At 44.3% G+C, this 16326-nt stretch overlaps 2 protein-coding genes across 2 annotated transcripts; both read right to left on the bottom strand.

Moving 5' to 3' along the window:
- Positions 1-720: 720 nt before the first annotated feature.
- LOC104584033 (uncharacterized protein At3g28850) lies at positions 721-1266 on the bottom strand. Its single transcript, XM_024461366.1, has one exon. The coding sequence runs from the start codon at positions 1264-1266 to the stop codon at positions 721-723; it is 546 nt and encodes a 181-aa protein (XP_024317134.1).
- A 4609-nt stretch (positions 1267-5875) lies between these two features.
- LOC100839312 (DNA-directed RNA polymerases IV and V subunit 2) lies at positions 5876-15314 on the bottom strand. The gene is made up of 8 exons (XM_003571383.3): positions 15188-15314; positions 13661-14306; positions 12701-12907; positions 11257-12131; positions 10877-11168; positions 8618-9580; positions 6868-7139; positions 5876-6650 (listed from the first exon to the last, which is right to left on the bottom strand). The coding sequence occupies exons 2-8, from the start codon at positions 14279-14281 to the stop codon at positions 6152-6154; spliced, it is 3729 nt and encodes a 1242-aa protein (XP_003571431.1). The 5' UTR covers positions 14282-14306; positions 15188-15314; the 3' UTR covers positions 5876-6151.
- Between the last annotated feature and the right edge of the window lie 1012 nt (positions 15315-16326).

The following is a 16326-nucleotide window of genomic DNA, read 5'->3' as shown; positions in this document are numbered from 1 at the left end:
AAACAGTAGGTTCACTCGACTTTGCGCATATATGGTAGCTAGCATTGAGTTTACATATTTTACATACATAGATGCTCTTTGATTTGGATAGAGGAGCTAGCACAAGATTACATGCATGTGTTCAAAGAATTGTTCTTCGGATATATGTTGACAAACCCTTGGAAGTTTTTAATGACGAGATGCGCGCGGTGGGTATTTTGAGTTTTCCTTTGATATACATGTTAGGAAATTAAGTTGTCTATACGTAGATACAGGAGCATTCATGGGTGACGCCTACACACATAGGAGTGGATTTCTTTCCGAATTCCGCTGGGTTGTGCAGCCTAAAATGGCAGGTAATTAAAGTACACATATGGGGAGGGCCAAACAAAAGCTGAGACACAACGAAAACTGTTTTAATTTCCATGTAATGGAGAGTAATGGACTGAGCAACAAATAATAATTGGATAAAAAACCTTAGCTTACAAGCAAAAGACTGCAACGACGACGACAATGACTAGGACTCGATGGATGACTAGGAAAGGAAGGAAAATGGAACTAATTGTAGCAAACACCATGGAAAAAAATGAGGCTAATTGTAGCCTAGCTAGCTAGCTTCGAGGATTAACGAAGCAAGTCGTCATCAACCTAGCTAGCTTCAGTAGCTACGTCCTAATCTGACGATTAGACTAGCTCTTCTGTTCTCTTCTCCAACAACTGTGGAGTACTGCTAGCTTCAGTTCAGTAGCAGCAGAGTGGGCACCTGACGAGCCCGTTCTCGTTGCAGTCCGGGCAGCGGAGGAACTCGCCGCCGTCGAACACCCGGCAGCAACCCCAGCAAGTGCTGCAGGGCAGGAACCTCATGTCGCCGCACCCGGCGCACGCGGCCGCCGCCGGGAGCGTGTCGCAGCCGGCCAGCGCGCAGCCGAGCTCCCCGGCCTCGTGCAGCGCGCGCACCTCGTCCGCGCCGCCCATGTCGCCCCACCGCTCGCCGTCGCCGTCGCCGTCGCTGAAGACGACGAAGACACGCGGCAGCGCTTCCTTACCGGAAGCGGCCTGGCCATGGCCGTGGAGCAGCAGCAGGTGGCGGAGCTCGTCCTTGAAGGCGGCGTGCATTGAGACGTCGCGCTCGTCGACGCGCACGCGGTATGCTCGGAGGATTGCGCGCACGGCTCTGCTGTCCTCGAATGTCCGCCGCACGCCGCGGATGCTCGTGAAGTAGATCACCACTTTCCCCCCCGTTGGGGATTCGCGCGGCGGGAATTCTTCTTCTTCCGCAATGGCCATGGCTTCTTCTTCCTCTTCTTGCTGCTTCCTCCGCCGCTGCGCCGCGGCCCTCTGCTGCTCCTGGAACTCCTGCACGCGGGAGCGGACAAGCCCGCTGGCTACCTGCGGCGAGTCCCTGGCTATGGCGGACGGCGAGTGCGGCACCGTGGCCACGTCCATGTCGAATGGCTCTTCTTCTTCTTCTTCCTCTGATTTGGGCTCCTGGAAGGAGGAGAGGACCGCTGGGTCGAAGAAGCCAGGCAGAGAAGAAGACGAGCATGCTTCTCCTCCAAGTACTCCAGGGCACCAGCCGCTCGGGCACGAAGCGGGCCGCCATGGATGGTCCTCGAGGACGGCCACGAGGCCCGGCCCAGGCTTCCTGGACCCCGGCGGCGACGCCTTCACCGTCGGCGCGCGAGAAGCGATGCGCGGCGCCGCCGCCTCCGCCGCGGCTGCTTCTCCATCGAGCAGCAGCGGCGAGTGGGCGCCGTCGTCGTCCCGGCAGCGGCAGAGCCCGAGGGAGCTGCTGGAGCGCGGCGGTTGCAGGCTGTGGCGGCGCTCGGCGGCCCGCGCCGGCAGCGACAGCGTGCGCATCTCGATGTCGCCGCGCGCCGGCGCGTCCCTCGAGCTCGAGCACCCCATTGCTTCGCTCGCTCGCGGCCGCCGGAGTCGGAGAAGAGAAGCCCCGATCGAGCGAGTGTCCACGTACGTGCACGAGAGCGCCAGCGCCTATTTATGGACGAGGAACGCTTTGGATTTTTTTTGCTTGTGAGGAATTAATTGGGCGAATGCAGATATAGCAAGTGAACTGGCAAATGATCGATAAGGATGTGGGATAGGGATTGGCTCCTGTGTTAATCCCCCTAATAAATCAGCGACCACCTCATTGCTAAATTGTTAATTTTTGTAAAATTGTTGGCCCATAAATCGTTTTTTTTTGGCAATTCTTAATCGCAGAAGAAATGTCCAGATTGACTGTATTTGCTTATTTATTTACTTATTTATCCACATACACCCGGTACGATACTGTTGCATACCACCAGATACGCACACTCATACAACAAAAGGGTAACTAGAATTTGAAGATTAACAAATTCAAGTTTTCTCGCAAAAAAGAAACAAATTCAAGTTGATGGATACATTACATAGCCTACAATCGAAACAATAATCTCCTGTGCAAGCTGCTTTCTGGTTGTGTTTGATTATGAATTTTGAGAAAGGGAGGATATTTTCCAAGCATTTTTTCATACGAACAAATGCAAATCATACAGCTTTCATAAATACTCCAAGATAGTTGGATATTATCAGGCCTAATGAAGAAGCCTCGCTGTGAAAAAATCCACCCAAGGTTTCATAAAGCGGCGCAGTCAATGCAATGAGGTATATGGTACAGTATATTATTGGCTGGGTACCCAGTTCATCTCAGCATAAAAGATGGGATAACTCGCACAACTCATAGAGTAATTTAGCAGGTTTCCTCAACTGGAAAGAAAATAAAATTAGCCTTGCAATTGCGTAGCTGCATCGTCATAGCCTGGATTCGTAAACAGAGGTCTATGGACCGTGCAGCTCCAACGATTAGAATTTGTAATAAAATTTTACCTGATATGCAAACATATATGGTAGTACTGATCATGAGGTTGATAACAAACTGCAAATATGGTAGGATGTGTGTACCTTTACGATCTAGCTCGATTGTATCGCTGGCCGGCTTCGTCTCTGTCTCCGAGAACCCCCGGGTGCCCGCCGGAGGGCAAAGTTTAGTTCCATCTTGTTAATGCCTTTGGCAAAGCAAGCCTATGCAGCGAATACACTACTCCGGTGAATGCCATCTCCGTTACGACCCTCTTCTCTAGACTAAGGTTTAAAGTTATCTCTCCGGCGCTGTTCAAAGTTGTGCATCTCGCATGGATGACAACTTTAGAGAAAGTGGCGATAACAAAACATGTTGGTAGAAAGTACAAAGCCTAGGTGGATATTGCTGACAAGACATCACATAGGGCTGGCGGTGCACAATACTAGGGGCAATGCAACTAAGAGGATCGATGTCAACTAGGGAGGCAATGCGGGATTAGGGATTTGAGATTTTGGATGGGCGAGGCGGCGAGGCGGATGGTGGGTAGGAGAAGGGTTCTATTTAACGACGGGTGAGGAACATTAGAGAAATCTGAGACGTCTATTTCAATCTAATGGTTTAAAATAACTGGTAGAAGGGGATTGTGAAAAACCCTAGCTTGCCTCCCGAGTCGCTTTCGGGCGACTCCGGAGGCCGCCGCCGCCGCCCCAAAAAACCACCACACCCGACGCTCCCCCTCTCCTCTCCATTGCCAGAGGAGGCCGCCCCACGCGGCGGAGGGCGCCGGCGGGGCATTAGCCACCGGTTCATTCTTCCCGTGTCGCCGCCACCTGCTTCTCACGTGCTGTGACCGGCGACCAAATCCAGCCAGCGTTGGCTCCCTCTCTGCTCCTGGGCGCACACATCCCGCCGTTGGATATCCTCGACCTCCGTCTCTCTCCCTCGCCGCTCGGCAGTCCTCTTGGGCTGCAGGTCGGCGGCGGGCGGGCGCCATGATGAATCCGCGAAGAGCAGCTCGGTCACGGCGCATCGCCGGGCAAGTGGGCACCGTGGTGGTGGCCGCTTGCAGCTGCTGCTCCGGGTCCAGGGTCCTCCCTTGCCTGCTCCCTCAGACCCATGCCTGTCGGTGCCTCTGCCGCCAAGGGGGGTGGCGTGCTCTCAAATCCAAGTTGGGCTTCGGCCTACCTCCGCTGCCGACTACTGATGGTATGGTTCACCGTCCTCTATGCTTCTCATCTGATGGAGTTTGTGCTCGTTTATTGGAATCCATAGAGAAATCTGAGGTTGTGTGCCTATGACGCGGCGACACCTGAGGGCGTCATTCACCCCATTTGGGGGCGTCTGTGTTGGATTCAATGCGTGCATCCATGAGTTTGGGGAAACCCTAGATCCATCTTAACGGGTCAGCGACGTTGGTGCAACTATGTCATTGCCTTCCTGAAGGCATCACCTCTTTTGCTCTTGGTCTACCATTGAGGTTGCTTTGGAATTATGGGATGGGGATAAATCTTTGGCCGAATGCTCGGCCATGATGGTGGTGACACACATGTGTCATTCTCCACAGTGGTGGCGTCGTCTTCATCCTCGGTGAACTCACCTGCAATCCGCAACTTCGTCCTCCTATATGTGTGTAGTCGTTTGTGTCTTCTAGTCATTTGTGCAAAGTCGAGGCCGTCCCATGGCAACGATTGATATCATTCTTGTGAGCTTGGTGTTCTCAGTGAGGTCTTGGTTGACTATTGCCCTTCGTAGGTGAAGGTTTCACTCTTCACTTCACAAAGTTCTCAGGGTTGTTGGTTCTTGAGTGTCCACCTTTCTGTCAAGGTTCGTGTTTGTGATTTTGTCTCGGTGGAGCAATGCCCTTTGATAGCATGATGACACAGCTCGCAGTAATGTCAACTCTATTTAGCCAGCGATGATGGTGGTAGCGGCGTTGTCTCAACAAAGTGATGCCCTTCGACAACATTGCAACACTCGTTGACATCGTGCTCAGATCTCTCCCTTGGACCGCTGAGCAAGCAAGTGAAGTTCGTGCATCTGGGTTTTACTCGGTAGTGTGGTGCCCCCCGACAGTGCTTGAGGCATTCCTCCCTTGTTTTGTCGTAGATTGTTTCTATACTCTGGCTCTCTGTTTGTGCAATTCTTATGGTACACACTGGTATGTAGTGTGTCAACCTCAAAGGACTTTAGATTGAAAAGCTTGATTAAAATATAGTAGCGCTCTCGGCAAAGCAAGCCCTTGTAGCGAACACACTACCCCTTAGACCAAGGTTTTTTCATTCACACCCTTGAGTTTTGTTAAAATCCACCCACAGTGGCCCAAGTAGCGTGAGTTGATTCAAAACAAACTTAAGGGCCTAAATGAAAAGTTGCAAGTGATCATCTTTGGCCAGACATGTTTGATCAAAACAGCTCAGATTCAGGTTTTCATGTTTTCACCTAAGGTTAGTTTTCACTTTATACTTTCTCCTAGTGGACAATACGCACGAGACTAGGACAATGCACCCAAGAGGGTTGGGTACAAACAGAGATTGAGGTTTTGGGCGAACGATGGCTACACGGAGGCACAGGGTTGTATTTAGAGGGAGATGACCTCTGTGAATATCCAAAGACATCAATTTCAGTCAAAAGTTTAAAGAAAATCAGCAATTTGATTCAATAAAGCTCATTCCAACTTGCTAATGACTCGAGTGGCATCCATGGCATCGCAAGCCTGCCAAACACGCTATTCCGCCTCCTTGATGTTGTTACTTGTGGTCTTCGTCACCGGTAGTCAGTGACGCAGCCAAAAATGTAGCATAATGCGTGATGGGATGATTTTGATATGTCTCTTAAGCTTTTCATATTTATGGCTTACAAACCTATTACCTCATATTTGAGCATTGTTGTTGGGCAGATGCTATATCCCAAGTAGCATGCACATGACTCTTGCACTGCACGCACAAATTGCAACCATAAAAGTCATCCAAAGGGCAAACTCGCATGGCTCTTGTCACGGAGTAAAATTAAACACCACAAGAGAAGATTTAACAACCAAATGTCAACCATAAAATCTACCATGGAATGGCTGAAGTATCATCAAATCAGATAGCACAAGTGCATAAATAATAATACCCTCAAACTTCAACAATCTTCCGAAAGTTCAGGGCAAGGGAGATATCCCTTCCTTTCCTTGAATATATCCTGTTTGTAATGCGTTGTGCAGTGTCTCACAACATATAGGGCAGGTTCATGCTAACAATTCAGCAAACACATTAGGTGAGGAGAGTATTCAGTCCTAACCAATGAGTTTGCATCACCGATGAATTCAAAATGGACAGTGATGAGGTTCTATATCACTTCAGTCTCGAACTTGAGGCAGATCCCCATGCAGAAGAGCTCCTTGTACAGGAGGCTTGCGCCATAAGGCACGTTGACCCGGAGTATGTTCTCTGCGGACTTGCAGAACCCACAGTAGGGGCCATGGACCTTCTTCCCCCCTTCGGACCTCAGAATCACATTTGCGACTCGCTGACATGCCTGGCAGATGTGCATTTCGGAGAGGTCGCTGACCCTGAACAGCCGCTCGTGGACGTTGGCGGTGGCACCGTGTGCGAGGAGGCAGTCGCGCTCCATCTCCCCAAACTTGACTCCGCCGAACCTTTTCTTGTCCTCGACTGGCTGCCTCGTGAGTGGGTGCACTGGCCCGGTGTTGCGTAACTTCACCTTGTCGACGGCCATGTGGTGCAGCCTCTGGTAGAAGGCTGGCCCCATGAACACCAAGGATTGCATCCTTTCACCATTTTGTCCATTCAGAACGCTCTCACCTCCCCACCTTGAAAAACCAGCTCTGGAGTGTCGTGCAATGAAACAACAATAGAGCGTCAAGTTTTTTTTTTGCGTGAGTAAGTCTCAAAATACCTAAATGATGTATTATTCCTGTACATTTGTAGGTTTATTCTGCTTGGTATTAAGCCTTGAGAGCATGTATATTTGTGTGTGAAGGAGAGAACCAATATTTGTAAAAAAACTCAACAATACAATTAAATTCTTCATTGCAGACTTACTTGTGCAATTGTTCTGTGATCACGTCAACAGATGGAGTGGTAAATGGTGTTGCATATCGGGTCATCCCACCAAGGGCAATCCCCTTACCCAACGCAGCTTCAAGCAGCTGACCAGGAGTTTGACGAGTGGGAAAGCCGTGCGGATTTATCACAATATCTGGAACTATTCCTTGGAAAGTAAATGGGAAGTTCTCTTGAGAATCCAAAAGACCAACAACTCCTTTCTGTCCATGCATACTTGCAAACTTGTCTCCAACGCAAGGTGAGCGAACCTACAGCAAGTGCCAGATTAATAAAATAACTACATTTAACAAATGGCCACTAACTGACAAATTTTATATAGAAGTATAGGAAAATCTACATGGTCTTTAAAACATATTACCTTTGAGCACTAACTTGTATTATAATATATTTTTTATAAGACCCAATAAAAATTTAGATGTCATCAAAGTATTTGTTTTCCCTACATAAATCTACAGATATGATTTACAAGTATCCAATATAATTATTTAAAGAGGAATAAGTAGGCAGAGACTTAAATCTTCGACTAGTCCTTAGTGAATTGGAAGGAGTAGTATTATTGCTCATATGCACACATTGTGACAGAACAGATAAGGGCAAAACAAGGATTGATATCCTATGATAGCTGAGGTAACCTCAGAGCTCTAAAGAATCAAAGTAAACATAGAAGACCATCTATAATATCCAAAATTATGAAAAGCAAGGTCATGAGTAAGATGGGCAAAACTCGAGTATATACCAATCCATTTACGGAGTGGTCACATGTTAGCTAAGAAAGCAATGCCGAAGAAACAATCCTGGTTGTTTTTCAAAAGGTGGAACTGTTGGGGTGTGTGCTTAATCTCTATTCCTTGTGCCAAATGCAAATATATTTCATGTCATGAGAGGGAAAAACAAAACAAAACACGTCCTATGCAATGCATCAATCACATCTGTACATTAATATTTGATCCATGGATTCTAAAGTTAAACCATGTGAGTACCAAGTACCAAAAACGTCAGAAGTTCCACTATACAGAAAAAAACAATTCGGTGAAAACTGAATGTGATGAGCTAAAATATATATAAACAATAGAAAAAAGGTAAAACATCTTATCATTACTAGGTTGCACAAAATAAACAAATACAGTGAGCTAAACTAGCAAATACTACCTCCGTTCCTAAATATAAGAAAAGTCTTAACTTTGTCCTAAGTCAAACTTCTTCAAATTTGACCAAGTTTATAGAAAAAATCTACCATCATCTACAAATTTTTACAAAATAGGTAAAACATCTTATATTTAGGAACGGAGGAGTAGTACTTTAGTTGTTTGCTGTAGCTCCTCATTTATGTGCAACCTGAAAATGTATGCAGATTCTTAAGAGTATACCACATATAGAACGGATTGAATATCTTTCGGATTTTTTTGAAACTTGAACATACACTCTCCATTTTTTGTCACTGGAGAAATTACCGGTCCTTGATAATGATATGACCATCTCTGGCGGCCTCTGGGCAGTATCTGGTACTGGGAGGACCAAATGACACTTCTACAACAAAATCATCTAATGAAATTACATGCATTATGGAACTGCAATTTATGAAGTTCTTTTGGATATAAATACAACTAATCACATAGAATGTAATAATGCATCACTCTATTTCTCCTATAGTATTAATGCTACAGCATGTAAACAAGGATCATGAAATATAATGCAGAATAATTGTGTCAAGACTGTAATAATTCACCTGTCTTAGAGTAACAACTGCAGAGTTCTTCCCATCATCATTGGCTGAAAGAACTACCTTCTCCACCATCCCTTTTTCAGTATGCATAAGCTTCATGCTATGATCTTCACCAGACTCTGAGACCTTCCCGATGACAATGTCACCACTTTGAAGGCTTGCTCCAATATATGGTAAGCCATCGATATCCAGACTGTCAACCCGGCCTCTCTTGCTTTGCGTTTTTCCAAAATCAATTTTCTCCCTGTATTTGAGTCGCCTGGTCACCTCTTTGTTTTCTATCTGTGTTTTATAGCTCTTGAAATGTTGTGTCCGAAACATGCCACGCTCTAAAGAACCCCTATTAAATACCAGGGAGTCTTCTTGGTTAAAACCCTGATGAACACTGATTGAGACTATTGCATTTTGGCCATTGAAATATGGGAAATTTTCTGGTCTAGTAAAGTCATCTTCTTCTCCAAAGTTGTGGTCGCTCTTACCAATACAGTCGGCCACTACAGTTTTGAACAGGGGTTTCTGTGGATAGTACATTTGATGAAAAAGGGTATCAACTCTGTACTGAGAATTTGTAGACGAGTAGCCAATAGCCTGTTGTGATAGCTTTTCAGCTTGCATCAAAACCCTCCGAGCATTATTGTGGTTGGCAAAGGGAATGATACCACAACTCAACCCTAGCAAGAAAGAAGGATCAAGTTCACAATGAGTATAGTACAAAAAACCCTCTTCGTTGTCTCCTGAAAAGAGATCCCTAATTGCACAAGCACATCGGATATCCTCCTCCTCTTCAACACCAATCAGCTCAATTATATTTTTATCCACAAGTTCCTGAAATGAGTATGATCCATTCTTCTGCTTTATAGTTGTCATGCTTTTAAGATTTTCAACTATAAGAAGTGGTCTTAGGATTCTCCCTGCATCAGAAAAGACACGAACTTCTTTATGTTGCATGTCCCTTTTGATTTCCACCTAAACAAAGTTAAACATGGAAACAGAACCATGTCAGTACTATATTGTAGCAAAAATGTGGTTTTATATGGTCCAAGTCCAACTATGACATATCTCAAATATACAATTTCTGAGCTAAGACAACCTAAATTTTCTGAAGAATCATGCATGAAATGCATACTGGAAAATAAAGCATGGGAAATATTTCATTGTCATGGAAGATCAAGTGGACCAGGTAAAAGAAAAACTAACAGGCAAGAGAAGGCTATAATGATCTCATGAACTCATTGGGCGAAGGTTATAAGCTATTTGTTTCTTTTACCTGACTGTGTACCATCATTCTCTTTTTATAATTGCATAAACAAGGGCATAAAAAGGTGGATAGTTAGGTAGAGATGCAAACGGGATCCCGCATAAATCCTGTTTCTAGGCCAACATCCAAATCTTCAAGTCCAATTTCGAGCAAAATTTTTGAATTAGCAAGTCAATTAATAGGATCCTGCTTGCATTCCTACAATTGGGATTCTTTACCAATTTTTTGACCAGTGCAGAATGCATGATTATATTTATACACGGCAAATATGTTTTCAGTCAGGTTGTGCAGAGTAGAGACTTTTAAAGAGTGCAAAGCTTACATCAAAATCCTGGAGAAGAGAACATATGTCCTACTAATACAAGTAAAACTAGCAGAAATTCCAGGTACAGTTGTGCTGTGCGGGTAGATGCTGCAATACATATGTTTTTTTATGTGAGAACAGATTTTTTATAAATTGAAACTGTATGAGATGCGTGATTGCAACCTGACAGCCAAACCCTGGTGGGCAGCCAGCATACCTCGCTGGGCTGACCACATGAGCTGAGCTCAGTTCTCTTGAGAACATATTTCTATTTGTTATACCAATTAGATGCATGCAATTGAAATCCAGTTATAGTTCTTTTTACATCGGTAACAACTACTCCCTTCGTCCCTAAATTCTTGTCACCGTTTTAGTTCAAATTTGAACTAAAACCACCACAAGAATTTAGGGACAGAGGGAGTATTACATACCTGATTAATCTAAGTCTATACTGTTATAATTTTGACTGAACAAAATGCGCAACACGGGAATTTCTAGTTTCTCAAAGCGAGTGCGGGGCTTCTTTTAGGTGTCTCAGAAAGGCTTGAAAGCTCAAGTTTGCATAACAGTTTAGCAGAAGAAGAAAAAATCGACCACCACAAAAGAAAGCAAAGAGATCCTGCACATGTATATGCGCAACATGCTCCAAGGTAAAGATTGGACAGTTTAGCAGAAATAGTAAATAAAGCAAAGTGCAAACCTGTCGATCTATTTTATTGCTACGTCTCATATTCCTTAGATGCGTAACAAATTCACCTGGATTTGCACACACTCCAATCAAATTTCCATTCAAGAAGGTCTTGTCTGTACCATGAAGCTCTTGTACACGAACTTCATTCAGTTTCTTCATTCCACAAGAAACAAATAAGTCCATCAAGGGCTTCCGCATCACAGAGCTGACCACAGCAGTAACAGCTAGGTTTTTCACAAATCCACATTTTTCACCATCAGGAGTGGACAAAAAACACAACTTACCCCAGTAAGATGGATTCCTACAAAAATATTTCTCATGTCATTTCACAATGGGATATTTAAAAGGCGAGTATGCCTGCATTACTCTATTTAAAATGGAAAACTTACGGATATCTAGCATCTCCAGCATTTCCAAAATAAGCAGACAACTGCCGTGTCTTCCTCAAGTCGGACATCATTTGAAGTGGATTTGTTCTCCTAAGGTTTCCAACAATTCCTGAGCACCTTTCATATTTATATGGATGGCACCAGGAACCGGTGGAGAAGGCACGGTTCAGACCATTGGTAACAATTGACGTATCCACATAATGATCAAGAACTTGCAAGTCACCATCACCACTCAAATGCCTTTGCATGATCTTGACCATACGTCTCTGTGCATGTCTAAGATGCACCCAAAGTTCTCTACGAAGCAGCTGGCATGCTAGATCTAGCCTCTTGTTACGGAAGTTCGCCCTATCGTCACATTTTCTATGGCCAGAGTACGCCATTAGCAGACATTTCACCATGTAACCCAAGAAAAATGCTTTGCTCCTATTGTCACTGACATCACCAGGAAACATATACCTACCAACATACCCATCAAAGGATTGTTCTGGCGGAAACTTTGTTTTTTTTATAAACTCATCAACATATTGGCGGGCTCTACCTCCTCTGCGGAAGCCTTCACATTGTTCATCAGATTCCTTTATAGTTGCTGATATTATGTTGACCAAAGAAGCATCGCAATCTTGTATGTCAATCATATCAAAAGCTTCCTTATCTGATGATACACCTAGTGCAAAAAACATTATCCATATTGGCATAGTTGCACCCAAGAAGAACAATCTAACGAGTTTGCGCAAACCATGACTCTCTTCAGACTGAACAAGCTTAACATAAATTCTTTCTCGTTTGTTTTGAGACATGTAAGAGGCGTCCCAGCTGGGGTGGTCCTTGATCCAAATCCTGGATAAGCATCTCTGCTCTTCAGCAACAAAGGCCTACAGAGTTGTAAGCAATGAAAACATGATTCAGAAAGAAGGAAAAACTTAGATATGGTACAAAGACAACATGTACATAACATAAAAAAATATTTTCTCAAAGTAATCTCAGAAAACGGTAAATCTGAAGAAAGTTGAGCACTAAGCAATTTAGCAAATGAAATTTCTTCAAGAGAATTACACAATAATTCAAGTGTGAGCTATTCAAACAGGAATTTACTAGAACATTTGAGGGCACAGCTAAGAAGCGCAATCAACCTTGATCATATTGTTATAATAGTATATAGATAACAATTTTTTCCATAAACTCGTACAATGTTAGTTGGCTTTGATGAACAAATACGCATGAACCTTGAATGACAGATGAATAGAGTAGACTCCTTGTGTTCTACCAAATTTATGTCGTCACATATCTACAACGAGATGCTACCGTTCAAATTTAAGACTAGCGTGGACTTGCAGCTCCTTTAAAGGCTATAAAAATGTGTTATGCAATGCGAAGATCCAATGATTTTGTGGAATACATTATCAAAGATCAGAATGAACATGACAGGTCTGTAAGGCAATACCTTTTCCATTCCTTTGATTAGAAAGTATCCACCATAATCGAACTGGCAGTCAGTTTTCTGAAGTTTATGCAGCCAGCACAAATTTGACTTCACCATGACAGGTAACCTACCAATGCTGACCCATTTAGTTTCATTCAATATATCTCTCTTCTGGATATATGGATTCTTTCCGATTTTTGATTTGTCGCTTTGCATGAGTGAATAAACCTGATACAATGAAAACACTAATAAATCAGATGGCATAATATCTTGTTGAAAACAAAGCTGTTTATCTCTGGAATTTCATGGATTAATGTGAGGTAACAAGAGAGAACCAGGATGAAGAGAGAGGATTTTTCTTGAAGCTACTCCCTTCTCTCACTCTTTCAGTATATACAAGTACATGTTTCAACTTAGACCTCGAACTTCTATACTATTCAGAAGAGGCCCTATTGACATTTCTATTAAAAAGATTAATGACATAGAGACCAACATGAGAGTGATATATGGATAAGACTACGGACAAGAGAGTAAATGTAACTCAAATCGATTGAATGAGAGAGGAAAATAGTTGTGCGGTTTCATTAACGCGACACAAGTTGAGATCAAGGTTAGAATGCTAAAAAAAGAGAGTAATCACCACATGTACTGCAGACTTACAAGAACTTTGCATGCATGGTATGTGGAAAAATATAAGACACATGGATAAAGTGATGTGTGACATCAAACACGGCAAGTAAACATCAACTTTGCAAGGATCTTAAACCCATTAATTACCATGCTTGTTGTAAAACTGAAAAAAATACTATATCGGACGGTCAAGTGATTTTAAATACCCTATGAAACCATTAATCAATCTACCGTTTCCTTTTCTTTTATACAGTGCTGTTACTTTTAGCAAATACAGAATAATTCTCCAATACTGTTTCATCTCAAATGCAATATGCACAGGGGGGTGTAAGGAATAAGGAGCATCCTGACCTGAACAGTCATTTCTACAAACATCTTAGAAGAGTATGTCATGTTCTGGAGGCGAGCATGTTTAGGCTTCAGTTTGAGCGTGTGCTCATCGAGTTCGGTGTCTTCAACCCAAAACACCGGCTCCTCAAACTTCACTCTACCAAACTTGATGGTTGCATGCCTCCAAGCACCTGCTTCTGCTTTCTTTGAAGGATCATAATCAGGCTCAACAGTAATTTCCCCTACAGAATCAATGAGCTCTTGGAGTCCATGGGAGATGAAGTCATTGTAGGAATTTATCTGATGGCTGACTAGTCCAGTTTCGCTGAAGAATGATCTTGCTGCTTCTTTGCAGAACTTCTCCAAGGTTGCAACATTGAAGTCAATTGGGGCTTGCACACATGGGTCCGAAGAAGACATTACTTCCCTTTCATCTTCCAAAGATGGTATTCCTTTCAAATCCACATTCATAGGAGACAGCCCTCCATCAGCATCAGCAAGTGGCTGTTGCTCCCCTTTTGCATCCTGTTTTATATGGCACTTTGCGTCTCCGTCGTAATCCAAAGCTATGAAATCCACGACATCCAACTCGATATCTGACCCATTTGGTGACTGCAGGTCATTCGCTTGCGGCTCTTCCATCGCTAAACCACCAGGCAGGTGCCCCCTACCAACAAAATCATTTCTCAGTTTTCACAACAAAGAGAGAAATATAAACATATCAAAAGCACCTTTCCATAGTAAACTAGAGAAAATAAACACATCAACAAAGTCATATACATTTATACAATCCTCCAGCTTGAAGACAAGTCAAACAGAAAATGAGCAAACATATAAGCTCCACAAGACAATAACAAAATCACCAACAATTCCTCCGTTACACAATCTGTAAAAAAAAGGAATGTAAAACGCAACACACATCAGGCAACCATAGCACGACATGTCACCTGTGCTGCCCACTCGATCAGCAATTCAGCACAGCAAACCTAACAAACCGTTTTCACCCACTGCATCTGCCCTCCCCGAATCCAGTTTCGCCACATGTCGCAACCCAATAGCACCCGGCGACGCAATCAATCATTTAATACAGGCACCAAGACAAGGATCCCCTCCGCACTAACCCCGACGTCGCAATCCATGAAACAAGCGCACGACACCGAAAACCACAATTCCTCGCGCTACCACCAGAGCACGGCCGGGCTCGCCCAGGGTATATACAGAGAGCAGAACAAGCTCGAAAACTGAAACCCAAACCACCCGCGGACCGGAACCGCGGCTGCCTGGGCTCCCTAAAACCCTCGCTTGCACGGGAGACAAAGAAAAAAAGGCCCCTTTTTTCTTCTTCCCGGATGAGCACAAAACTCCGGTGGCACATCAAAGCAAACGTTCCGACGCGAAACCGCCGAGAGCAGAGGAAGAGCGCGTGCCATTGCACCCCGAAGGAGAGTCGCACGCGCGCGAAGCGGCGGCGGTGGCGCAGAGAAACTCGAGAGGAAACCGCGGAAATGGGGAAGCGAAGCACGTCGGTCGGGGGGGCAGCGGGCATACCTGCGTGCCGGCGATCGCCGTGCGCCGCCGCAGCCGGCGAAGGACACCCTACGGCGTCGCGGCTCGGGAGTATTGGGGTTTTCAGGCGGGCAGCGTGAGGGCGACGCTCACGAGGGGTCCAGGGGGGAGGCAGAAGACAAAGAGGCGCTTGCTTGGTTGCTTTTTGAGGAAGGATCCTGCAAGGACGATCGGCACAGAGGCAGTGGGTGTGTCAGGTGTTGGGAGTGCGGGGGTTTTCTGCTCTCTTCGTCCTTGTTTCCTTTTGACTGCTGTTTGACCGGTCCCACCTGTCATTGTGATGACCGGCGGCGCCACGCGTCCCTGGAGGCCTGGACCAAGCTGGCCGCACGATCAGGATCAAGGAAAAGGACTCTTGATCTCTCCGGGTGTAGGAAATGGAAAGGGCACATTTTTCTTTTTCTTTCCTGTAAAATTTCCTCGTTCCGTAATTTTTGACGCAAGTTCTATTTTTAAATCGAGAAAATCCACGGACACTAAAACGTGTGTAGATAGATCCATATTAAAACAAAATTAAATCAAAAAATTATAAAACAGAGGGAGTAGTAGTGTAACATCTCAAAATTTTCAAAACCCTTCATATGCATTGCATTGCATAAACATCATGCCATCCTTGCATTTAATCACATTTAAAACCCCAAACTTAACCCAGAAAACTCTTTTGAAAAAATGCCTTTATTTGAATTTGGACTTTGTTCTTGCTTTTGAGTATTTGCATTTCAACCCATGAGGGTTTTGGAATAAAAAGGAATTTAATGCATATATAAAGATATCCCATAATTGGCTTTTTAAATTATTTTGAAAAATAAATTATTTTGTTAGCCTAAAAGGCCCTAAAAGCCATTTTATAGGCAAATATATTTTTAAATATTTTATTTTGAGGAAATTCTTGTCCCAAAAGTTAGATCATATGAAAAATATGATTTTACAAATTTTGTTGCATTTTATTTGGAGTGATTTGGAGATTTGAATCAATTTTGAGGTTCAAAAACAGAAAATAGAAAAAAAGAAAAAGGAAAGAAGAAAAAAAAAGAAAACCAAGGCCGTCCCGGCCTAATAGGCCGAACCAGACTGACCGGCCCAGCCCCGAGCCGCTTGGCCACTGACCGGCGAGCCCCACG

This window comes from Brachypodium distachyon, chromosome 3 (assembly GCF_000005505.3).
Source record: "Brachypodium distachyon strain Bd21 chromosome 3, Brachypodium_distachyon_v3.0, whole genome shotgun sequence".
NCBI lineage: Eukaryota > Viridiplantae > Streptophyta > Magnoliopsida > Poales > Poaceae > Brachypodium > Brachypodium distachyon.
Note: the sequence above shows the minus strand (reverse complement) of the source record. Positions and strands in the feature narration are given on the sequence as shown.

Bases quoted from the DNA above. Each gene is read 5' to 3' on its own strand.
- LOC104584033 (XM_024461366.1), bottom strand. From the start codon at position 1,266: ATGGCCATTGCGGAAGAAGAAGAATTCCCGCCGCGCGAATCCCCAACG.
- LOC100839312 (XM_003571383.3), bottom strand. From the start codon at position 14,281: ATGGAAGAGCCGCAAGCGAATGACCTGCAGTCACCAAATGGGTCAGAT. The intron at 7,140-8,617 runs GTGAATTATTAC...CACTTGCTGTAG, and splicing joins CAGTTGTTACTCTAAGACAG to GTTCGCTCACCTTGCGTTGG. The intron at 6,651-6,867 runs GTAAGTCTGCAA...ACGACACTCCAG, and splicing joins ATCACAGAACAATTGCACAA to AGCTGGTTTTTCAAGGTGGG.